A 26,955-nucleotide genomic window follows, 5' to 3' on the forward strand; every position below is an offset into this window, starting at 1 on the left:
TGAGAAGAGGCGCTGTGCTTTATATCTACTGAGGCTGAGATGTAGGGCTGCGGATTGTGCACCAGTACTGCTTGTCTCTCGCGCACTCCTGTCAGCCCGATAGTCCCCTCTCTACCGCAGCCATGGACATCATCACCCAGGTTCTCAATTTTGGTGCTGGACCAGCCAAGCTGCCGCCATCTGTGAGTAAAGCTGACATAGGTCCAGGTTCCGTCATTTATGAATGTTATATAATGGTGACTGGTCTATTGGGGGTGATCAGACTCCTCTAGTGTACATGCCAGTCTATGCGGGTGTGACCAATGCTCTAGACCAGGCATAGAGCAACTATCGGCAATGCTGATGTTTTGGACTACGTCTCCCATGATGCTCTTACAACCAAAATGCTGACAAAGCATCATGGGAGATGTAGTCCGAAACATCAGCTATGCCTGGTCTAGACGGCTGTCTGCATGCAGTGTGTGTATAGAAGGGGTACACTCAGCCCCCTCCTGGGGGCATGTCCTTTCATTTATATCCTATGCATAGAATAAGCTGGTTATTAATTAAATAGACATAGAAAATTCTATATTAGTAAACAGATTGGATTTATTCCAAAATATTGTTATAACCTGCAATAGGATATTATTTATATATGTGATAAATACTCTAGCAGTGTTTCCCCAACCAGTGTGCCTCCAGCTGTTGCAAAACTACAACTCCCAGCAGGCCCGGACAGCCAACGGCTGTCCGGGCCTGCTGGGAGTTGTAGTTTTGCAACAGCTGGAGGCACACTGGTTGGGGAAACACTGCTTTTTGGATTTGTTGCAGGTTTTGACTTCCTTATTGAAGTCAGTTTGGAAAATCTGCAGCGTATCCGCCACACGTAAATATGGTATTTGACACGTGCCCTATAGTATAGTGCCAATGTACCTGTTAATGCGCCCCTTTAGGCACTGGCAGATATTTAGGATTCAGATGGCGTGAGAGCGGCACATAAATCTTCCAGGGCTGAATGGGTTGTAAATTGTGCATTAGTCAAGGGAATGTCAATCCTGATAAATGCAAAGATTGACATCTAGGAATGCGTATAATTTTTATTATTATTTTTTAATTGGGGGGCACCAGCCTACACAATGGTGACTTGTTCTGCTGGCACAGATGAGACTCCATGCAGAAAGAAATTGCATCAGCTGTCACCCTCTGACCAATCGGGAGGAACACAAGTGGAGGCGTGGCTTGTCCACAATAGTTCTACCCAACAGCTTAGTGTTTCTGCTCTGTCAGCATTTATTCCTCAGCTATGCACATGATTGGCCGGACTCATGTGAGTTCTGCTTTCAGAAGTCCATTACTTGTGAACACGTTCCTTTTGTCTGGTACTGGTGCCAAGAGGATTCTTGTAAAATGTCGTGGTATGAAAACCAGTGCTATTTGATTCCATAGATTTATCATCGATTCACAATAAGCCGTCTATCTCGTAAAATAATTTTCAGTTATTAATATAGTTTATCATCTCTTCAGTATGATAAGCTTAGCGTATTTTAGGCATGGCTTGGTATACATAATAGCGTGCATGGTCAGCCACTTATTGTACATTGAATTATAAATGCACATGTTCTGCAGATAATAAACCTGTTACAGGCTATTATATCATTAGTAGTGCAACATTTAGGGTTTTAGTGTGTGTATAATATTACATTTTTTATTATTATTTATCCAGGTTTTGCTTGAAGCTAAGAAAGAACTGGTTGACTATAAAGGACTTGGCATAAGTGTTCTTGGTGAGTGCTCCATCCGATTATTTTTTTTTTTTTAAGTGTCTGTTTTTAAATGGTATCTGTCTATAATAACAATTAATAGATTAAATGGATAGCTCAGCTAATAATTTTTAGCTATTATTAGTTTCCACCTTCATAGTTTTTTAGTTTTGCAATAAACATCCATAAAATTGACACTCCTTCCACCACTATTCCTATGGTGAAATGTCATCAAAACCCTTTCTGCCTCCTTGTTCTGTCATCTCCGTCTTGGCGGCTGTCCCTCCTCCTACAGCCCCCACCTTCCGAGACAGAGATCACATGACTTAACTGCTGAGATGACCACCTGACTCTCCATCTACAAGGGAGAGTGGAAGACTCCTGCCTAGCAACACCTGTGAAGCAGCGCGTCTGGCCCCTTACGCTCCTGGCACTGACTGCCCTGGAGCGCAGAGGAGAGAGATGAGCGGCCGCAGACACTCGGGTGAGCCGCGGCAGTCAGTGACCGAGCAGTAGTAGTGGTGGTCAGTATTTTTCTTTTCTTTGCTTCTGCTCCCGCTCCCCTGCTACAGTCTCTGTGTGTGTCTTTCTCTCGCCCTGATTTACTAAGTGTTGTGTAGGTTTCTTTGTGGGTTTTAATTCCCTACAATTTATTTTCCACGGTATTTACTAAGGTTTCCCTACATTTTCCACTTTCCCTACATTTTGCTTTTTTTTTTACACATGCTCTGATCTGTAGGGTTTTTCCTCAGCTCAAATCCACACCCTTTTTCTGTGGAAACCTTAGTAAATATGTTGGGTTTTTATGAAAATGTCGGGAACACGCCCCTTTTTGGCGACTACTCCCCTTCTCCTATGACCACGCCCCCTTTTCAGATTTTGTCATCAAAATGAAGAGTTATTTGGGATTTTTTCAGTTCTGGTGCAGACAGAATTTCTGCGCACATCCCGACAACCTGGTGCACAACCCAACAAAACATGTCGGGTTTGCAATAGTAAATGAGGGCCATTGTCTTTATTTAGTTACAAAATATATATAAAATATACATAAAAAAAGGATGAAAAATGGACATCAGAAAGGTCGTTGGACCGAAACACGTATGCATACCATATATTCATATACTTTTTTTATTCAATCTCCAGCCGTACGGAAGTTATGTGGGAACATACATTTCCCATTGATTTGCATGGGGCTTTAAACAAAAACCCCGCCCCTCACAAATGGGGGTAGTTAAAGGGGTACTCCGGTGAAAAACTTTTTTTTTTTTTTTTTTTTTTTTTTTTTAAATCAACTGGTGCCAGAAAGTTAAACAGATTTGTAAATTACTTCTATTAAAAAAAATCTTAATCCTTCCTGTACTTATTAGCTGCTGAATACTACAGCAAAAATTATTTTCTTTTTGAAACACAGAACTGTCTGCTGACATCATGAGCACAGTGCTCTCTGCTTACATCTCTGGCCACTTTAGGAACTGTCAAGAACAGCATATGTTTGCTATGGGGATTTCCTTTTACCCTGGACAGTTCCTAATATGGACAGAGATGTCAGCAGACAGCTCTGTGTTTCAAAAAGAAAATAATTTTTGCTGTAGTATTCAGCAGCTAATAAGTACAGAAAGGATTAAGATTTTTTAATAGAAGTAATTTACAAATCTGTTTACCTTTCTGGCACCAGTTGATTTAATAAAAAAAAAAAAAAAGTTTTTCACCGGAGTACCCCTTTAACGACAAAGGACTTAAGGGGTTAAGGGTTAAATTAACTATCCTATATTTTAAGTGGACATATAAGTAACATGTGACCAAGTATTATCGAAATATCTCCAGCCATTTGGAAGTTATGCAGTAATTTATTTCCCGTAGACTTGTAAGGGACTTTAAACAAAAACCCTGCCCCTGGCGAATGGGGGTGAGTAAGGGTTAAATTACCTATCCTATGTTTGTTGTTGACATATAAGTAACATGTGTGCCAAGTTTCATGTTAATATCTTCAGCCATTTGGACGTGATGCTGGAACATACATACATAAACACACACACATTGGGGGACATGTATCAAAGAATTTACACCGTTTTGTGTCAATTCTTGCGCAAAATTTTGTGCAAGCTGTTTTTGCGTCTCTTTTTTTTTTTTGCGTACATTCTGATAGAGCATTTTCTCCTGATGTCACGATACAGGGTACCTTGGAGTGACATCTATAGTACGCACAGATTTATTAACTGCGTACTTTTCCTTGACACCCAAAAATTTTCCACAAGTACCTTTTATTTTATTTATTTTTTTTTTATTTATTTTTTTTTTGTTTAACGCAAACATAAGCCATCTTGGGCTTGACGTAGCAAAATGCTCTAAATCATCGATTCTATTTTTCAAAGAGTGGATTGAGAACTATATTTGCCGCAATTTATGAAACTCATTGCGCTTGATTGATAAATTTAGCGCTTCTGCACTTAATTTAGAATTCGGCAAAAGGGGTAAACTGCTTCTACCATACACAAATAATGATACATGTCCCCCATTGAGATTGTGCCTTCAGTTGTTTAAAAACTTTAAAACTTCAACTCCACGCATGCACAGATGGACTTTGACTTTTATGGGCATGCTGGGAGTTTTGGAAGCACCTATTTTGTGAATCCTTGCTATATAGTACAGCAGATGAAAGCAGGATGGGAATGGTTGCTTTGTAACATTCCGAGTGCTGGGGCTGGTCAGGTGATTGGGGCAGAAACGGCAGTTAGGAGGAAGTGAGCACAGAGCGTCAGCAAAGAATGCTGGGACCTGTAGTTTAAAGTCAGCGTGCAGGGAAGGGAACAAGCAGGAGGGCAAAAAGGTGTATTAGAGCCACGTATAGGAGATTTAAAGGTCACAGTAGAAGAATAGATGCAAGGTAATGTCCTATGCTGATTTTTTTTTTAATATTTTTTTATGTTCATTTTAATATGTTCGTCCCTTTAATGTAATAGATTAAACTATTGGAATTACTTTTCTTATATTCTTCTGGCAGAAACAAGTCAGGTGGGACCTCAACTCAGCACAGTGTATGGAGTGTATAGAGCTGAATATTTCCACTCCCTTTGCCTTTAAGCTGAGCTAGACTTTAAAGGAAAACAGTCACCAGTTCACCCGCACTATAACCAGATACACCGGGTTATAGTGCGGGTGAACAGGAGACCGATGCAGGTTCTTGGGCTGCTATACCTACCTGCAGTCTGGAGCCCCAATCCCCAGAAGTCCCCCTCTTCCAGCGCTGACTTGCGCTTTGAGGCGGGCCCACCAGCTAGATTTAAATATTCATAAGCATCGGTCACGTGAGCGCTCAGTAAGCACGAGCACTCACGTGACCAGTACTTATATATAATAAATCCAGCAGGCGGACCCGCCTCAAAACGCAAGTCAGCGCTGGAAGGGTGGGGGTGTAGGGGCTCCGGACTGCAGGTAGGTATAGCAGTCTGAGACCCTATATAATGATGATGATGCCTTCAGTGCATAGTGCTGAACATGCTGCTAAATATTTCTGCTCCCTTTGCAAGCTGCTGGGAAGAGCTAACACACTGTAGCAGTCTCAGCCAATCACAGCCCATCTCACACTGAACTGTTCTTGTCTGTGTGTAGCAGAGTGAGGGAGGAAGTTCTCCTTTGCAGGGGTTCAGATGATGTCACAGCCTGCTGGGGAACGCCCCTTCCCAGTCTGTGGTGCTGACTGAGAAGATACAGAACAATTTGAAGGTAGAAAACAAAAAATAAAGGCAGGGAGTGAACTGGGAGCATTGGTATTATGAAATGTAGGTATATGTAAGTTTGTGACAGGTACTCTTTAAAGGGGTTCTCCGGTGCTTACACATCTTATCCCCTATCCAAAGGATAGGGGATAAGATGCCTGATCGCGGGAGTCCCGCCGCTGGGTACGCCCGTGATCTTGCACGCGGCACCCCGTTTGTAATCAGTCCCTGGAGCGTGTTCGCTCCGGGTCTGATTACGGCCGACCACCGGACCTGCGGTGTGTGACGTCACGCCTCCGCCCCCATGTGACGTCACGCTCCGCCCGTCAATGCAAGCCTATGGGAGGGGGTGTGACAGCTATTGCGCCCCCTCCCGTAGGCTTTCATTGAGGGGCGGAGTGTGATGTCACACGGGGGCGGAGGCGTGACGTCACACGCCACCGGCCGGCTGGTCGTCCGTAATCAGACCCTGAACGAACACGCTCCGGGGACTGATTACAAACGGGGTGCCGCCTGCAAGAACGCGGGCTTCCCCAGCGCCGGGACCCCCGCGATCAGGCATCTTATCCCCTATCCTTTGGATAGGGGATAAGATGTGTACGCACCGGAGAACCCCTTTAACAGCCTTTTCATATTTGTGCAGTAAGTAACTTTGGAAATGATTTCCCTTTCTTTGCTTTTGTTCTCTAGCTCCAACTGTTAGTGTCCTCTGAGTTCCCACTGTGATATGGGACTCAATGGTGACCTGTGCCAAAAAACCTCTAGCATGTTCTTATGGAGCTGGGGTTGGGTGTCTTAAATGGGCATTCTCATTAAAACTAATTTTTGCTATTGCACTACTTATGGTAAATAAAGAAAATCTTTGTAATGTTCTATGCTTAAAAAAAAAAAAAAAAAATATTGTTTTCATTGTTTTTTGTGTTTGAAAAAGCTGCCACTAGGTGTCTCCCTACTTGTCCAGAACACATTCCTCCCCCCCCCCCCATCTTTTGCACAGACTTTGGACTCCTGCTGGCCTGGCAGAAGTCCAAGGTCAGGAAATGCAGAGGGGTGAGTGTGCAGCCTTATCAAATCAGAGCTCGTCTCACACACTGAACTGTTAGGGCTGTGTGTAGCAGAGTGAGGGAGGAAGTTCTCTCCTGCATGGCTTCAGATGATGTCACGCCTGCTGGGGAACGCCCCTTCCCAGTCTGTGAATCTGACTGACTGAGACTGAGCAGAAAATACAGAGCAAGATCAAGGTAGAACACTAAAAGATAATAAAAATAGAGGCGGGGGTGGTTTATCATGAACTGGGAGGATTATAAAAGATTATAAGATTAAGAGAGGTACTCTTTAAGAAGACAGAAACAGCCAGAATTCACATAGGCAGCTTTAAAGGGAAAAATCAATCGCATTAATCTGTTTATATAGGGTAATATTATGAATGATGCTGATTCTAATGCACTTATTTTTTTATATTTTTATTTTTTTTCCTGTTGTGCTGTTCTGGAGAAAAATAGAAAAACCTGAATATGCAAATGATGATCTTGGTGCCCTGGAGGCGTTCCCAACCTTTTGATGCACCTTTCTCTCCAGCATGTTGCTAATATGTGCTGTGTTCTTGGGGAAGCAGTGCATTCATTCTCATGGACTAGGGCTGTACATGACAACACGGACACTGCACAGATTAGCAACAAGTTGAAGAGAAGATGATGATGAAGAAGAACAATGAAGGGGGACTATCTGGGAAGTCCAAATGGTGCACCAAGGATCTGGGAACGCCCACAGGTTTGATCACTTGCATATTAAAATGTTTCAAAAAGGTAAACTGCGTTACATTACGCATCACATGCACTATTACCCTGTATAGACAGGTTAGTGTGGGTGAGGCTGCTAACAAATTCCCTTTAAATGATCACCGTTGTTTCAACTTGCATACATAAATAGTGCAAGAGAATATAAGAAATTTGAAATGTATCTTATCTGAAAACAGTATGTCTTAATTTTTTTTAAATTGGGCTTCTCTCCTGCTGTCAAGATCACAATAACCTTTATAAATGCAGAATGCCTAATTTCTGTACAGCATGCGCTAGTAACCATGTGACTTGTAACATGAATGGGATTTTCAAAATAACTTACACACTTGTACTTGTTTTTAACAGAAATGAGCCACAGGTCATCTGATTTCACAAAGATTTTAAACTCTACAGAGAATTTCATGAGAGAATTACTGTAAGTCCTTGGAACCTTTCTGATCTCTATAAATCGGGTTTATTAAAAACAGACATTTTTTTTTTTTTTATCTTGTACTTGCAAATGTTTTGTTCGGTCGGGTTCTGGGTGTTCAGACCCCCACCAGTCGTTATAAGATTGAATATGTCATGAACTTGTCCTTAAAGGAGAACTCCAGAATATAAAAATTGTCCCCCATACTGCCGGCAGTAAAGAAAATAAAGATGTACATACCTTCCTCCGGTAACCGGCTCTGGTCTCCGCCACGATCCACTTCCTGGTTGCCGGTGGTCGGAGAGTCTTACTGTGCTCAGCCAATCACCAGCCGCAGTGAAGTCCCGACTCGGCCGGCGATAGGCTGAGCAGCAGTGTGACGTTTTCGGCCCCGGCCGCAGGTGCCGGTGTAGTGAAGAATTTTATGTCCTGAAGCGTTTTCTCATTGCCGCTCAGCCTATCGCCGTCTGAGTCTGACTTCACTGTGGCTGGTGATTGGCTGAGCGCTGTATGATTCTCCGACCACCGGCAACCAGGAAGAGGATTGCGGCGGAGACTGGAACCGGTTACCGGAGGCCCCAGGGGAGCGGAGGAAGGTATGTACATCTTTATTTTTTTTTTTACTTCTGGCAGTATGGGGGACAATTTTTATATTCTGGAGTTATCCTTTAAGGCCAAAACAGGCTGTTAATATATTTATTATTATTATTATTATTATTATTATTATAAATGTTTGTTTATTTTTTTTAACAGAAATATTCCGGACAATTATAAAGTGCTTTTCCTGCAAGGAGGTGGAAGTGGACAGTTTAGTGGTGTGCCACTTAATCTTATTGGTTTGAAAGAAGCCAGATGCGCAGACTACATAGTAACAGGTGCCTGGTCAGCAAAAGCTGCTAAGGAAGCAGAGAAATATGGAAAAGTAAACATTGTTCACCCAAAGCTTGCAAGTTACACAGGTATGTCAGCTGACAAATATCTATCGCTCTGTTCAGATTGGTAGGTAACTTGAAGTATAAATCTATATTATTTTTTTGGGGGGAAATAAATGGTTCTTTGTATAATGTTTCAATTCAGGGTTAAGACATTTGCTTAAGGTCACCACATGAGAGCTAATACAGATCTATGCTGGTTGTTAGGAACAACCATGTTTTAAATAAGATGGTCAGGGAGCATATGACTAGCAGCAGGCCTTTTTCAAAAAATTCTAAATTAAGGAAACCTTAAACCAAGGAAGAAGCAGTCTAAAGAAGTCCTCAGAAGAACATAGGGGTTTATTTCCTCCTGGACTGTTCCGTTTGCAGCTGATAAATGGCTGAGGGGGTGGGGCTTAAAGGGGTACTCCTTTTGCAGGGCATCTTATCTCCTATCTATGGGAGCACCGTAGATAGTGTTCGTGTATATCATTCCCTCCTATAGAGATACATTTGAGCAGTGTGTCGGTGACACTAATAGAGCAGAGGTCTTTCTGTGCATGGAAAGAGCCAGGGTCCCGGGCAGGAGGTTGCATGGGTCTCAGAGATTGGGAACCCCCCCAACCCTGTGATCAGACACTTATCACCTATCCTGCATATGAGTACCTCTTTAACAATCATGTCCTACTGTAACTGAGTCCTCTCAGCTTATCACCGGCCAAGGTTAGACAACGCTGTGCCAGCCATAAGCTCAGGACAGTCTAATGTGTCAGACGCCAGAATGCAGAAGAAGGCCAGGGCCCAGAAGACAGAAGAGCAATATCTGTTCACCAGGGAAAGGCAGAAGGTGAATTCAAGTTTCATATTCTTTTTGTAGCCCGGGCAGAATGGAGGAGTGGAGACATTTAACCCCTTAACGACAATGGATGTAAATTTATGTCATGGTGCCATGGTACTTGACGTACCATGACGTACATTAACCCCTCAGATGTCATGTTCAATACAGATCACAGCATCTGCGGCAGTGTGGTACTTTAAATGGATGATCGGATCACCCGCAGCGCTGTGCGGGGATCCGATAATCCAGCATGGAGGCCGGTGGCCCCCTCACCTGGCTCCGGCCGTCTCCCGGGGTCTTCCGCTCTGCTCTGGTCTGAGATCAAGCAGACCAGAGCAGAAGATCGCCGATAACACTGATCATTGCTATGCCCTATGCATAAAACTGAACAGTGTTGGCAATCAAATGACCTATGGGGACTATTAAAATGAAGAAGAAGAAAAAAATCCCCTCCCCTAATAAAAAAGTCATCCGTTTTTCCCATTTTTTTTACCCCCAAAAAAGCGTTTAAAAAATACACATATTTGGTATCGTCGCGTGCGTAGAAGTCTGAATCAAAATATATTGTTAATTATCCTGTACGGTGAACAGTGTAAACGTAAAAAAAATCCAAAATTGCTGTTTTTTGTTTTTTTTGTTACACATTTTTTGGGGAATAAAATGTAAAAAAAATTAAACCTAAGCAAAAGTGATATGATAAAAACTACAGATAACGGTGCAAAAAAATGAGCCCTTATACCGCCCGGTATACGGAAAAAATGAGAAGTACGTAGAAGTCTGACTCAAAATATATTGTTCATTATCCTGTACAGTGAACAGATACGGAAAAATGAGAGTTATAGGTGGTCAAAATAGGACAATTTCAAACATACTAACTTTGTTAGGAAGGGTTCACACAACGTTTTGTAGCTATGGTTCCCGTATACGGCTGGGAGGAGGGGGCGGGGCTTAATCACGGCGCCCGCGTTTCAGCTGTATAGGGGAGCCGTATTTAATGCATGTCTATGAGCCGACCAGAGTGAACCGCAGCCGACCGGAGGCTGCGGTTCACTCTGGTCGGCTCATAGACATGCATTAAATATGGTTCCCCTATACGGCTGAGTGCGGGCGCCGCGATTAAGCCCCTCCCCCTCCCAGCCGTATACAGGAACCGTAGTTACAAAACGTGGTGTGAACCCAGCCTTAAAATGGTTTGACATTTTTTTTTGGTTGCACCGTACATTTTATGGTAAAGTGATGTCATTACAAAGTAAAATTGGTGACACAAAAAACAAGCCCTCATATTGATCTGTGGATGTAAATATAAAAGACTTATGATTTTTAGAAAGATGCAAAAATAAAACTGGCCTGGTCCTTAAAGGGTTACTCCGCTACCCAGCGTCCGGAACATTGAGTTCCGGACCCTGTGTGTGGGCTTCGGTGTTCACGCCCGCCCCATCGTGATGTCACGTCCCGCCCCCTCAATGCAAGTCTGTTGGAGGGGGCGTGACGGCCGTTGTGCCCCCTTTCCATACACTTTCATTAAGGGGGCAGTCCGTGATGTCACGAGGGGTCGGGCGTGAACACTGAAGCCCGCACACAGCGTTCGGAACTCAATGTTCCGGACGCTGGGGAGTGAAGTAACCCTTTAAGGCCACAATGGGCCTGGTCCTTAAGTGGTTAAGGACCATTCACACTGTGAAATCCTCTCTGAGAACAGGCAGGGATTTGTGCAGCAGCCCCCGCCGAATTAATCTGTGCTATGACTGCACAGACATGCGCAGTCCACATTGAGGGCAATGCAGTTCCATGGGGAATTTTACCCAAAGTGTGAACATGGAATCTCTACAGCAAAAATCCGCAGTGTGCACAGTGCAGCTGAATCTTATTGAAAACTATTTGGAGTCTCCAATTCCAGGTAAAAATCATGTAGTGTGGATTAGGGGTGTGAATCGCCAAGAATTTGGCGATTCGATTCGAATCGCGATACCAGTGTGGCGATTCGATATATCGCGATACCGTCTAGGTGACGATACATCGCGATATATCGCCCACCTGGGAGCATTCATAGATCCCAATAGACGCCGCTGTCAGCTTTGACAGCGGCGATCTAGTACTCCGGTGCTCACTTTTCTCATGTTATCCCGTCCGGGCTGCAAAATAAAATAAAACGCACTTTATCTTACCTGCCAACGAGCCCGCGGAGCTCCGGTACAGGTGTTCGGTCCCCGGGCTGTATTCTTCTTACTTCCTGTTAGTCCGGCACGTCACATGGAGCTTCAGCCTATCACCAGCCGCAGCGATGTCCCGCCTCCGCTGGTGATAGGCTGAAGCTCCATGTGACGTGCCGGACTAACAGGAAGTAAGAAGAATACAGCCCGGGGACCGAACACCTGTACCGGACTGTACCGGAGCTCCGCGGGCTCGTTGGCAGGTAAGATAAAGTGCGTTTTATTAAAAATTCCACATCCCTAAAAGAATCGATTCAAAAATATTTTGAATCGATTCTGTATCGGCAAATGAAAAATCGTGATTATCGCGAGAATCGATTTTTTTCTTACATCCCTAGTGTGGATGGGACCTAAGGGAGGAATTTATTTGTTATGTGTGTATTTTTTTTATATATTTTTTTTTAAATCACATTTTCTTAAATTTTCAATGTCTAATAGAAGAGGCTGCAAGATAGGACTGTTCCTTCCTTTAAATTAATTTTGATCTATGTACTAATACTTTATGTAATGCACAACCAAGACAAGTATAACCTTTTTTTTTAAAAAATTGGCGCTTTTTTGGTGGGGGAAATAATTATTGATATGCAACTGGAAATTTTTAGAATGTAAAGTTTTATGACAGACATTTTACTTTTTTTATTTATATTTATTTTTTTTTCCTCCAGAAATTCCAGATCCAAGCAGCTGGAATCTTAACCCAGAGGCTTCCTATGTTTACTACTGTGCCAATGAAACCGTACATGGTGTGGAATTTCCAGAAATCCCTGATGTGAAAGAAGCAATATTGGTTTGTGATATGTCTTCAAACTTCCTGTCCAGACCAATTGATATTTCCAAGGTATATATCTGTTTTTGTTCAACATAATGTTAAATATACTCGTAAGATAGCTGAGTAAAGTAGTGATCTGAGACCAGTTTGTGGAAGTAATTTTGAGATTAATTGCAAACTTGATGTACAGTAAATGTCTTCATAATGTTAGTCATTTAACAAAACCTATGACATGTCAAAAGTTATGATCAGTTGGGAGCAGTGTATTCACACTCCAACCAATTGCTGGAATAAGCAGAGAGAAGTACTTGGCTGAGTGCTTCTCTCTCCACTTTTTTATTTTATTTGTCTCACTGCAGGAAACAGATTCTATAGTTTAGCCTTTAGATACAGGGAAATCGGTGAGTTGGGGAGAGAAGAGCTCAGCTGAGCACTTCTTCTTCTGGTTAGTTCTAGTGATCTGTGGGGTTTAAAAACCCACACCTAGACCGATCAAAACTTTCGACATGTCTCTGACACATGAAGATTTTTGTTAATGACAATAAAGCTTTAAAGCTCACTCTAATAGGCAGCAAATCAGTATAGTGGGCACTAGTTTCCACATTACTCAAGAAAACCCAAAATAGCATGCTAATACAATTCGTTACTTTAATATTGCATTGGAGCAGTCTCCTAATTGGCTTTTTTTTAGTTGGTCTTTTAAAAACTTCTATTTGCTTTTTAGTTTGGACTTATTTTTGCTGGAGCTCAAAAGAATATTGGCTGTGCTGGCGTCACAGTGGTAATAGTGAGAGAAGATTTATTGGGTTTCACATTGAAGGAATGCCCCACCATCCTAGATTACAAAATCCAGGCAGGAAATGGTTCCCTGTATAATACACCTCCATGTTTCAGGTATGTTAATTCTGAGTCATTTTTTTGTTTTTGATACACTAACCTAGAGTGGTTGTTTAGATTTATTATGTCTCGGTGTGCTTAATAAAATAACAGGTCACTCTGAGTTTTCTTCTTGCATTTCATTCTTGCATTCAGTTACACCATATTATCTATAGCATATGCTTTATTACTTATTTATTTTTTATTTTATTTTTCTGTATCCACTTCTTTTGGGTTAAAAAGGCTGTCTCCAATGAGGTGGTCTCATTGGAGAAAAAACTCACCCTGTTTCTTGTGTCAGCCAATCAGATTGATTCTCTTATTTTTCAGAGGCCTTTTGATTAATTGCTATGGGCAACTCAGCAACTTTTCCTCTCCATAGATTTTGATAAATCTCCCCCCTTATGCCTAAATGTGGATTGTGGAAATATCAGCCATACCATTAAAACCACTGGCAGATGGAATAGATTTCTCATGATATCGGCACCTGCCAAATAGTGAAAGATATTGGTCAGTAAGTTCTTAAGGTTGTATGTTGGAAGAAGGAAAATTGGGCAATCTTAAGAATTAACATTAACAAGGGCTAAATTGTGATGGCTAGATGAATGAGTCTACCATACTGGCAGCTTTATTTTTTAGTACACAGTCCCTTTCAAGCTGCTGTTAGCCCACATGACCGTGTGTGTACTTTGTGAACTGGAAGTAATTTTCTCAATTCATCTCCACTTTTTTTTCCTGCATTTCTTTTTTTTTTTTTTTTTGTTTTGTGTGTGAAAAATGCCAGTGTAATTTCCTGCGTCTGATGTTTTTCTGGCGATTTTGCATTGGAGTGGAAATTGCATTTATGGCCCCTTTTTGGCTATTTTTTATATTTTTTTTCTTCAAAATTTGTTGGGTACCAAAAAAAGACAGTAGGGATGGGGTGTGTGTGTGTGTGTGTGTGTGTGTGTGTGTGTATGTATGATATATATATATATATATATATATATATATATATATATATATATATATATATATATATATATATATATATATTGTAATTTTTTATAAAAGTATAGGTTTCATACTGGTCCTATCTATTGCAGAGATGCTGAGCGGCTCTCTACAGTGCTCTCATCTCTGCACTATACTTCGGGCTGGCCAGTGATGCAAATAGAAATTCACATCACTCATTCATATTTTCCGCCCAGAGTGGGGATTGGCCGGATGGTTGCAGCCAATCACAGCTCTCAGCAGGCAATATGAATGAGTGTTCTATTCACATCACTGAGATGCGAGTGCTGTAGAGAGCCGCTCCGCATCTCTGCAATAGATAGGACGATCGTGTCAGGAGTGACACCCGCTGTGATCTGTCCTTAACTGCAGGTAGTACTACTCCCAACATCGAGTACACTCTGCTCCATGCTGGGAGCTGTAGTAGCTGCATTAATAGACAGATCGCAACAGGTGTCAGAAGTTACACTCGTTGCGATCTGTCTATTAATGCAGGTACTACATCTCCCAGCATTGAGCAGAGTGTACTCCATGTTGGGAGCAGTAGTACCTGCAGTTAAGGAAAGATCATGGTAGATGTCACTCCTGACACCCGCTGTGATCCTCCTGTATAATGTACAGAGAGCTGTGATTGGCTGGAACCATCTGGCCAATCAGTGTGTATATATAAATCAGTGCAGGGGACCAATGAAGAGCGGCTGGCCACATCTATAAAATTATACAGAAGGATTGCAATGGACCCCCGTTGATCTGTCAATTAGTACAGGTACGACTACTCCCATCATGGAACAGTATGTTGCATGCCGGGGAGTAGCAGTACTATCTAAAAATTTTTTAAAAAATAAGGGAAAAAAAGTGAAAAAAACACACACTACATTTTTATTATGGGCTACATTTTTAGTGCCCTGCCCACACACATGAATTGAATTGAAATTTTTTAAAAGGTATCTCAATCACTTTTTTTTTTTATTTATTTTTTTGAATCGCTAAAGTCCAAAAAAGAATAAAATCTGCCTGCAAAAGCGCCAAAGTTAAAACCTACATGGCGTTTTATTATTATTATTATTATTATTATTATTATTATTATTATTATTATTATTATTATTATTATTTTTTTTTACTCCCATGACTTCTATGGGAGGAGAAACACCACAATTTCAGGGGGAAAAAACGCCAAAAGGATAAAAAAAAAAAAAAAAAAAAAAAAAAAAAAAAACGCCAAACTGAAAAATGCAAAGGGAGAAAAAAAACTCTGCGATTTCTCATTGATTTACAGCTAACATCTGGCTGCAGCGTTTTGTGACTGAAAAAACGCCATCCGGCAGAATTGTTTTTTTTTTTTTTCTTGCCATTTTGCGCCATTTTAATCTCGAGGCAACGAAGAGAAAGTGACTTCTGGTTCACACAGTAGATGCTGTGGGCTTTCACAACTTGGAATGGCAGACACGTGGGATATCAGGACTATATATTGACAGGATTATAGCTGCCAGTATGGTGATTACCAGCGTGGCTATTTAACTTCCAGATTACTAACAAGTAACAAAAAACATCAAAGTGCTGTTTCAACACATGAATATCAGGTAGTTATTCAAAATGTAAACACCGTTTGCAAAATGCACCCCATTAATATTTACACATTTTTTTTTTTTTCACAACAGAACACCATTATACATACCCAGTACTAAACAGATCTGTCAAACACACCTTCATGATTATCAGATTGCAACTCAAAAGAGGGTGGGGAAACTTATGTATCTACGTCACTTTTCAGATAGTGGGAAGGGGTTTAACTTAACTTATGCCAAAAAATTGTCATTTATGGCAAAAGTCTACTTTAGTTCATAGTCTGGTGCTGCAGTGCTTCACAGTATACATCAGTATCCCTGTTTTTAAAAGGATTTGACTTATAGCTGGAACACAAACTCCATGTTTGTAATGCAGTGTGAGCCCAGCCTAAGGGAAAACGGTAAACAGTATAGTTTTTGCTGTACATTTTAGCTAATGATCATTAACCTCTTGGTGACCACCGATACGCCTTTTTACAGCACTCTGTGGTTAATAAATATAGATGTGATTCAGTAGCTGCTGGGAATTGGACTTCAGTCAGATTCCCTCAGTTTAATACCGATCGTGGCATGCAGAGTGAGTTGACAGGTCCTGAATTTTATATTATTGAGTCTAAAAACAAAACACATATATTTGGTATCTTTACATATAGAAATAATGCCACAGTAAACAAAAAAAAACACATGCAGGAATTACTATTTTGGTCACATCACATACCAGAAAGTGTAATGATGAGGGCGATGTGATATTGCTAAACTGCTGTTACCTATGTCACTTTTATCCTAAGTAAGCAAAATCAGTATCAAGATAACTACTCTCTAATATTTTCTCCCTGTCACCATGCTCACATAGTGATACAATTATGCTGCTTCACGTAATTTGGGGAGTAATCTTGAGAAAATTATATAAAAAATTAAAAATGTCATATCTAAACCACAGTTAGGCTAGGTTCAGACTAAGGAATTTCCGCCTGCAATTCTGCTTTGAAATTGCAGGCAGAAATTCCGCTTTCTAAAATGTATAGTGTAGTGAATGATTTTCCGTTCACAAATTCACACTTCGGAATTTGAACGGACAATCCACTTGGAAATTTCCACCTGAAGAATGGTGTTGCTCTTTCTTCAGGCGGAAATCCGCGCAGAACACATTGCAGTCTATTGGAGACTGCAGTGTCCGCGCGGTCCTAGCGCCGACTGATTCAGCCGGCGCTGGCCGCACTAGGAATCTCCGGGTGGAAATTTTCTGCATGGAGATTCCGTAGTCTGATCCTAGCCTAACGGTGCGTTTACACGGAGTAACTCAAGAGGAATTTACTCGAGTAATTCCTCTTGAATTCTCCGCTACAAATTAATGAACATCTCCTCTGACCATTGACTTTAATGTTGTTTCTGCTGTCCTGTTCACACTGCGGAAATTCTGCTAGCAGAATTCCGACTCTGAATTCCGTTCTGCTTGAAGAAAGAACATGTTCATTCTTCAAGCGGAATCCGCTAGCAGAAATCAATTTGTCAATGGTTAAAAAAAAAATTCCGCCCGACATCGTTTTCGCAGGCAATTTGTGCGGAAATGGCTGAAAAACCGTTCACTCCCCCCCCCCCCCCATGTCCCTGTGCAAATTGCGCACAAATTTCCAGCGAATTTTGCGCGAAAATAATTTATTTTTTCTGCCTGTAAATTTTTCTGTGTGAATTACTCTTAATTTACTCAGTGTGAACGCACCCGAAGTCCTTCCTTTATTTCCCATTCCTTTTGAATACACCTCTAGCTTTGGCTTAAACTACAGTGGCAGTTTTTCAAAAAAACATGCTAGAAAATAACCCGTGTGGAAACCTAGCCTAAGAGTGCGTTTGCTTATTTTTACTGCAGATCTTCTGCAGATTTGCTGCTGCAGATTTTGCTGCCATTGACTTCAATGGGCAGCAAAATCTTCTGAGGCAAATCTGCAGCAGAAAATACACATGTGTGAACGCACCCTAAAACTGCCTTTATTTTGCTGCTAAAATAAAAGGGAAATGCTTATATATCGTCATGTTAAAGAGGTACTCCGATGGAAAACTTTTTTTATTTTTTAAATCAACTGGTGCCAGAAAGTTAAACAGATTTGTAAATTACTTCTATTAAAAAATCTTAATTCTTCCAGTACTTATTAGATGCTGAATACTACAGAGGAAATTATTCTCTTTTTGGAACACAGTGCTCCCTGCTGATATCATGACCGCAGTGCTCTCTGACATTTCTGTCCATTTTAAGAATTGTTCAGAGTAGGAGAAAATCCCCATAGCAAACATATGCTTCTCTGGACAGTTCCTAAAATGGACAGAGATGTCAGCAGAGAGCCCTGTGTTCCAAAAATAATATAATTTCCTCCTTAGTATTCAGCAGTTAATAAGTTCTGGAAGGATTAAGATTTTTTAATAGTAGTAATTTACATTTAAGTAATGTAATCTATTGTAGGTTATATTTTAACTGATGTTTTTATAGTTGTAACCAGGGCTATGCTGAGCATAGTCTGGGCTTCTCCGACCATGGATCCTTGGGCACTGCCATAATGTCCAAATGGTTAGTTCACCCCTAGTTTTAAAAGATAGCAGGGATAAAGTTATTCTTATGAAATATCTATATAAAGAGTTTTTTTTTTTTTTTTTTTTTCTCTGCTGTGTATTTCATTGCTATTTAACAGGTGCTCACCCAATGAAACAAGCCAGAATCTTAAAATAACATACGATCTGTCATTGTGTTTCAGCATCTACATAATGGGATTGGTGTTGGAATGGATTAAGAATAATGGAGGTGCAACGTGTATGGAGAAACTGAGCATCATCAAATCAGAAATGATTTACAATGTTATAGAAGAATCCAATGGATTGTTTGTGTAAGTAGTTAGCTGTAATCTGTTCTTTTTTGAAGGGCGTTTTGTAAAATGGATCATATATGGTGATGAAACTTTCACTCTAGCCTTATAAAGGGGGAATCTGTCTGGAGGCGCTGTTTCTATTTGATTGCATATTAGCTCTCTACCAGTGCTGACATTATCTTAGGGTAGATTTATCAAAACCTGTCCAGAGGAAAAGTTGCCCAGAGCAACCAATCAGCTTGACTTTCATTTTTAACAAGGCCTCTGCAAAATTAAAAAAGAAATTGGATTGGTTGCTATGGGCAACTTTTTCCTCTGGACAGGTTTTGATCTCCCCCAAAGAGAATTTGTCAGCTGTGGTAGAGTGCTAATATGCAATCAAATAAAAGCAGCGCCTCCAGACAGACATGAACTGCAGTGGGTGCAAGCACTTAGAGCCTCTGTGCACCAGTTCTCTTTAGATTAAATATATGCAGCTCACCAATATACCTGAAACAAACTTGTGGCGTTTTATTCCATGATGCAGCAGGCAACGTTTCAGTGATCTTGAGTCACCATTTTCAAGTGAATAACAGTGATACCGCGGGGTTTAAATACACACTCCCCCCAGTTAGTGACATCATAAAAGTTAGAATGATCAGTGATCTCATACATTTGCATAATAATGAAAACATAACAAAATACTTTTACAATGAAGAAACATACAGTCAAGTGCATAGCAATTGTATATTACATATATACTGTGTATCAATACATGCATAAGTGCCGCTCTCTATACATTATTATTAGATCAGCAGTCTATTTTTACATGTAACAGTGTCCAGGTGTATAGAATTAAAAACAATCGATTTACTAGTCACGATGACAATCGGAAACCACCATCCTCGTGGTGAGGAACGTCGGCATCCGCAACCCAGGAATCCGTCGGCATGGACCGAGAGTCACTTCCAAGTGCAGAGGAGCTGTAGCCAAATCATACAGAAGCCTCCTCCATAACCCTGGTAAGGAGGGAGAGAACTGTGACACGATCCAGCGCATGTCGGTGTCATTCAATGCATGTCAACTAAGAATAAATTCTTAGTTGACATGCAATGAATGACACCGACATGCGCTTGATCGTGTCACAGTTCTCTCCCTCCTTACCAGGGTTATGGAGGAGGCTTCTGTATGATTTGGCTACAGCTCCTCTGCACTTGGAAGTGACTCTCGGTCCATGCCGACGGATTCCTGGGTTGCGGATGCTGACTTTCCTCACCACGAGGATGGTTGTTTCCGATTATCATCGTGACTAGTAAAGCGATTGTTTTTAATTTTATACACCTGGACACAGTTACATGTAAAAATAGACTGCTGATCTAATAATAATGTATAGAGATCGGCACTTATGCATGTATTGATACACAGTATATGCACTTGCCTCTGTAGGTTTCTGCACTGTAAATGTATTTTATGTTTTCATTATTATGCAAATGTATGATGTCACGGATTATGCTAATTTGGATGATGTCACTAATTGGGGGAGTGGGTATTTAAACCCCTCTGTATTCACTTGAAAATGGGGATGCGAGATCACCGAAACATTGTCTGCTGGAATAAAACTCCACAAGTTTATTTCACGTATATTGGTGTGCTGCATATATTTACGTTAAATAGCTAAGAGACAGGTAGCATCTGTTTTATCTCCATATTATCAAATGGCTGTTTTCAAAGTTTTATAGAATTACATTTTCCATTCAAGCTCAAGTGTCATGAAGCAGGTTCCAAGCTGCAGCATGCATGTCTCCTCATGGGGTAGGGGGTATGCATGCTGCAGCTTGGCATTATTTATGGGACACTTGAGCTCTGAGCATGATGTAAACCTAACATATTGTCTTAAATGGGCACTGTCAGATCCAAAAACTTCTTATGTTACTGATAAAAATTAAATACATTTTGGAATATGGTTGTTTAAATTTTTTTTGATATTTAATGAAGAAAACAGCTCCTGAAAATCCCACCACTAGGGGTCCCCATACCTACTGGGACCCTAACCAGTCCAGCAGCATTAGGTTTGTCCATGAGTCATGGACAAGTGATGACTCGTGGACAAGGCTGCACCAATAACCTCCCACCACCACAAGGAAGGGACACGCCCCCTTCCCCTGAGAGGATTTCTAACACTGAGTTAATAAAACAAGGGGGTATTTTTATAATAAGTATAGGTGATGGAGGCATAACAATTAGATGTACATGGTCAGGATTAGGTACTGAGTAACTTATTTATCATTATTATACAGTATATTTTTTTTGTGGGATCTGACAGGTATGCTTTAATGGAAGCCAAACCTACCATCTCTCCTCTTCATTTATTGTGCAGTTCATGCAATCTATTCTATGTATCTAAACCTATTCAGCTTGGTAGAGGCTGAGGGTATCATTCTTCAATGGCTGTTACTTACAGGAAGTACAGTGAAATATCATCTGCCTTGATGCTTATTAATTATTTCACACATCTTTTTAGTTTTGAGACCCTATAGAATCTTATTTCCTCCGTAGTCTGCACCCACTATGTCCTTTTTATTTCATTTACTTCTAATTTAGTACTTTCATTAACAGTGCTATGTTAAGGATACAATAGAGTGATTCTCTCAGCCTTGCTCAATAGATTTTTGAATCCTAAGGGTGTATTCACATGCACAGTATCCCGCGCAGATTCGATTCTTTGTTCACTCAATTAGTTTACGTTAAAATCTGCAGGATACTGTATGTGTGAATAGACCCTAAAAGTGTGTTTTCCAAATAGGTAAATTTATCAAGTACAAAATGTTCTGTGAGATTAGATCTGACCTCTGCCATTTCTGATTTATAGTGAAAAAGCAATCCTGTCCAAGTCAAGCACTTTTAGATTTCGTCAAAATATTATCTGTTGTCAGATAAAAATGTTTTGTCTTATCTAACAAAAGAAATGTTTTCTTACAGGTGTCCTGTAGAGAAAAAAAGCAGGAGCAGAATGAATATTCCTTTCCGTATCGGAAGTATCAAGGGTGACAGTGTCTTGGAAAAAGAATTTCTTGACAAAGCTGCAGCACTTGGCATGATGTCTTTGAAAGGACACAGGTAAAAATGACTGGTTACAGCATCTAGTTTTACATTATGTAGTTTTCCCTTAAAATATTTGCTAGGGTATAATCAGTGGACAGTGGTACCATCTTATTGGGTGTTTCCATATTTGTATTGAGGTGTTATTGTTTTGTTAAAGCATTTTTTGGTATTTGGCACAATAAACTTTTTTTTTTTTTTTTTTAAAGTTTATTTAACCCCTTAAGGACCAAGCCCATATTAACCTTAAAGGGGTACTCCAGCGCTTAGACATCTTATCCCCTATCCAAAGCATAGGGGATAAGATGCCTGATCGTGGGGGTCCTGCCGCTGGGAGCCCCGTGATCTTGCACGCCGCATCCCGTTAAAATCAGTCCCCAGAGCGTGTTTGCCAGCTGTCACTCCCCCTCCCATAGGCTTGCATTGAGGGAGGCGGAGCGTGACATCACAGGGGTCTAAGTACCCCTTTAAGGACCAAGCCAATTTTTACTTTGCATCTTCGTTTTTTTCCTCCTTGCCGTCTAAAATCCATACCGCTTTTATATTTCCATCTACAGACCCATATAAGGGCTTGTTTTGTGCGTGACCAATTGTACTTTGTAATGAAACCTCTCATTTTAACATAAAATGTTTGGTGAACCCAAGAAATTATTTTTTTTTTTGGTGGGGGTGGGGGGGGAGAAAAATTTAAATGAAAACCACAATTTAGCAAATTTTGGAGGGTTTCGTTTTCACACTGTACACTTTACGGTAAAAATGACGTGTTCTTTATTCTGTGGGTCAATACGATTAAAATGATACCCATGGCTAGATAATTTTATATTTGTACTGCTTAAAAAAATCTAACTTTTTGTACAAAATCAGTAATCTTTAAAATTTTTCCATATAAAAGGCGGTATGAGGGCTCATTTTTTGCGCCATCATCTGTACTTTTTATCGATGCCACATTTGCATATATAAAACTTTTAGAAAAATTTTTTTTTATCAAATGTGACAAAAAGCTGCATTTTTGGACTGTTCTTTTAATTGTTTTTACGTTTTCGCCATTCACCGTACGGTACGGAATCATTAAAATTTTATTTTGAAAGTTCGGACATTTACGCACGGGGCGATACTAAATATGTTTATAAAAAATATATATTTTTAAGCTTTTTAGGGGTAAAATGGGAAAAACTGACAATTTTAATTGTTATTGGGGGGGATTTTTCCTTTATTTTTTACACTTTTTATGTCCCCATAGGGAACTATCTATAGCAATCATTTGACTGCTAGATTGCTAATACTGTTCAGTGCTATGCATAGGACATAGCACCGATCAGTATTATCGGTGATCTACTGCTCGATCTCAGACCATAGCAGAAGACCCCGGGAGACGGCCGGAGCCAGGTGAGGGGACCTCCGGCTGCCATGCTGGATGATCGGATCGCCGCGGCAACGCTGCGGGCGATCTGATCATCCATTCAAAGTGCCGCAGATGCCGTGATCTGTATTGATCACGGCATCTGAGGGCTTATGTCGGCCATTACTTGCGGGTCCCCGGCTTCTGCTAGCATGTATGACGCGAGCACTGTTCCGATGCTCGCGGTCATAGACAGGATGTAAATGTACGTCCTGGTGCGCGAAGTTCCACCAAACCAGGACGTATATTTACATCCGTGGTTGTTAAGGGGTTAAAAAAAATTATAAAAGTATTGTCACATACCAAGATCCATAATTTTTTATTTGGGCTAATTGGGGGCTTTTTATTTTTTTATTTTTTTTGTGCCATAATCTGTTTTTTGTATTGATCTGACTTTTTAATCGCTTAAAGGAGTAGTCCAGTGGTGATTCAGTGGTGAGCAACTTATCCCCTATCATAAGGATAGGGGATAAGTTGCAGATCGCGGGGGGTCCGACCGCTGGGGCCCCCTGCGATCTCCTGTAGGGAGCCCCGACAGCCCGCTGGAAGGGGGCGTGTCGACCTCCGCACGAGGCGGCGGCCAACACGCCCCCTCAATACAACTCTATGGCAGAGCCGAAGCGCTGCCTTCGGCAATCTCCGGCTCTGCCATAGAGATGTATTGAGGGGGCGTGTCGGCCGCCGCCTCGTGCGGGGGTCGACACCCGCTATCTCGGCGGAGAGCCGGGGCCCCGTACAGAGAGATCGCAGGGGGCCCCAGCGGTCGGACCCCCCGCGATCTCAAACTTATCCCCTATCCTTAGGATAGGGGATAAGTTTTTCACCACTGGACTACCCCTTTAACTTTTATTTTTTTTAAAATAGAAATTGCAATTCTTTCTTTTTGTTTTACATTTACATCATTTACCGTAAGGGATACATAATGTTATATTTTAATAGTTCATACAATTACACACGCAGTGATTATTATTATTATTTTTTTTTTTTAACACTTTTAGTCCCTTAGGGGACTTTTAGGAGGAATCATTCAGTTCCTCATACAGATCAATAGAGTTCTATTAAACTCCATTGATCTGTGTGCTCTGCGATCCATTGATAGAGCCTAGTCCAGCCAAGCTCTATCAATGACAGAGCCACGGACACCAGGGAAGGAGAGGTAAGCCCTCCAGCTACCTCTATAGTGGATTGCCCCTGGAAGCAGGGCCAAGGGTCTGAAAAATTCACCAGCCGGGCACCTGGAACTGCATGTCCTGGGTGTCTGGCAATAGGAATTCCACATCCCTGCTAAGGGGTTAAAGCAGACCTGTTAGCAGTTAAATGGGTAAAAAATAAGCACTTATATAAGCTAGATAGGGCTTCTCATATGGATTCCAGACATACGTTTTTTTTTTTTTTTTTTATATTTGTTTAAATATTCATAGACCTTTCCAATGCTGAGATGTAATTATTTTTATTAATTTTGTAAACAAGGCTTAAAGAGGTATTCCAGGCAAAACCTTTTTTTTTTTATATATATATCAACTGGCTACGGAAAGTTAAACAGATTTGTAAATTACTTCTATTAAAAAATCTTAATCCTTCCAATAGTTATTAGCTTCTGAAGTTAAGATTTTTTAATAGAAGTAATTTACAAATCTATATATATATATGTATATATATATATGTGTATATATATATATATATATATATATATATATATATATATATATATATATATATATATATATATATATATATATATATATATATATATATATATATATATATATATATATATATATATATATATATATATATAAATAAATAAATAAATAAATAAATAAATAAATAAATAAATAAATAAATAAATAAATAAATAAATAAATAAATAAATAAATAAATAAATAAATAAATAAATAAATAAATAAATAAATAAATAATTAATATATGTGTGTTTTGGCCTGGAATAGGCCTTTAAGTGCCCAGCAAACTCGGCATAGCAAGAGCCCGTGGTTAGCCAGCCCATGCCATAAAAGGGCGTGTCAGCAGTCATTAAGATGTTAAAGCAGACTTTCTATTTTTATTTTCCTCCTCTATAAAATAGTTAAATGTATGTAAGGAGTCTCAGGCCATACATGTGCCTAGTAGTCACTAAACCTCTCGGCAATAAATAATAGGAAAGAACTAATGTCCAAACTTGGACAGAGGTGCCTTATTAAAACATAACTTTTACTAGAAATGATTAAGCATAGATGAAAAAAAAACAAATAGTGCACAAAAGTGGTGGAAAACAAAAAAGATACAAAATATACTATCTGTTATGTAGCAGTAAATACAGCCGTGTTCACACAGATGGTACAAAATATGCTCCTATTTGTTATCACAGTGGAGTTTTGATTTAATAGAGTACACCATACTCCACTGACTATTCAAAGACAGTGCTCGCTAATCACAAACACGTACTACTAAGTCCTATAAAATAAAAATGTTTGTTTGTTAAAAGCCCTATTTTTCAGTTAGGGCAAGTTATCTAAACGGGGAAAAAAAACTTTTAGAATGCAGCATTATAAAAAGTAATTTTCCTCAGGCATCAAGGTCCAAGACACCCTTTTTATAAAGTTCCATGTCTCGTGAAGACAACTCCTTTTGAGTTAATCACCGTAGGTCTGGTTTCTCACAAGCAATAGATTTTTGGCAGTCACAATGTGAGAAATGTTGTAGTGTACACACCCATCAAATAACTGACTGTTCATCAAATACACGTAGGGCTAAATAGGGCATATGGACATCAGGTGTCATTATGAGACGACAACCCTTTTATAAGAATTTGAACACTTATACTTGTGAATTACCATGTTTGGACTTCAGTATCGTAAGTTTGTGTGCCTTTCTCCTTTTCAGATCTGTAGGAGGAATCAGAGCTTCTCTCTACAATGCTGTCACTGTGGATGATGTGGAGAAACTAGCAGATTTTATGAGACACTTTAAGGAGACTCACCAGTGATGAACTGACCAGCAAAACATCTTTTTATATTCATGTCACTACTGTATAACATATGACACTTAAAGGGGTTATGCTGGAATATAATTTAACCTAACAGCAGGGAGGCCTAAAAAAAACAACTATTCCCCCCCCAAATCCTAATCTGCTGTTTTTCCTATAGTCTTTATTTTCCTGCAGTGATAATGTGCCATACTGTAGTTGACATCTTCAGACTACTGAATACTAGTCTTTGTGATTATGTGCTGTACATGCACTAGGTAATGTGCCATTGATGCAGAAAAATAAAGATTTAAAGCACCACCAGAACAGATCTAATATGGCAGTTTTCTGTGAGATAGAGAGAGATATATATATATATATATTATCTATCTATCTATCTATCTATCTATCTATCTTCTCTAATTTTTTTTACTTTTCATATTATTTCCTGCTGTTAGGCCCATTAAACTCCCAGACAACCCCTTTAACAGATAAGCTATTTTCATAGTGTATAGATTGTTTTTGTTTGAAAACAAGTCACTTTCTTTTGTACTGAGAGAACAACCCAGTAGTATTTGCCTTGGTTTTTTTTTTTTTTTTTTTTTTTTTTTTTATATCATGAATGGTGTTTGCAATAACCTGTCGTCAATGAGATTATGTTGTAGTACAATTGAACAACTCTGGCTTATGCTGTATATGAAATCGTTCTCCTATACTATTTCTTTTTACCATCAGTTATTTAACCAAACCCAGAATTGGATCCAGGAGAAAGGAGAAGTAAAGCTCCTTTCTTTGTATTCCCTATTCCTTTTTAATAAACTTCTGGTTTTGGG

The 26,955-nt window shown here is 40.1% G+C and overlaps 1 protein-coding gene across 1 annotated transcript; it reads left to right on the forward strand.

Moving 5' to 3' along the window:
- Positions 1–26,955, forward strand: PSAT1 (phosphoserine aminotransferase 1). Its single transcript, XM_056523625.1, has 9 exons — positions 1–182; positions 1,703–1,763; positions 7,600–7,669; positions 8,417–8,622; positions 12,291–12,463; positions 13,119–13,288; positions 18,573–18,701; positions 21,642–21,779; positions 26,041–26,955. Exons 1-9 carry the CDS (start codon positions 123–125, stop codon positions 26,141–26,143), a joined length of 1,110 nt encoding a protein of 369 aa, XP_056379600.1. The 5' UTR covers positions 1–122; the 3' UTR covers positions 26,144–26,955.

The sequence above is a fragment of the Hyla sarda genome, chromosome 1 (assembly GCF_029499605.1).
Source record: "Hyla sarda isolate aHylSar1 chromosome 1, aHylSar1.hap1, whole genome shotgun sequence".
NCBI lineage: Eukaryota > Metazoa > Chordata > Amphibia > Anura > Hylidae > Hyla > Hyla sarda.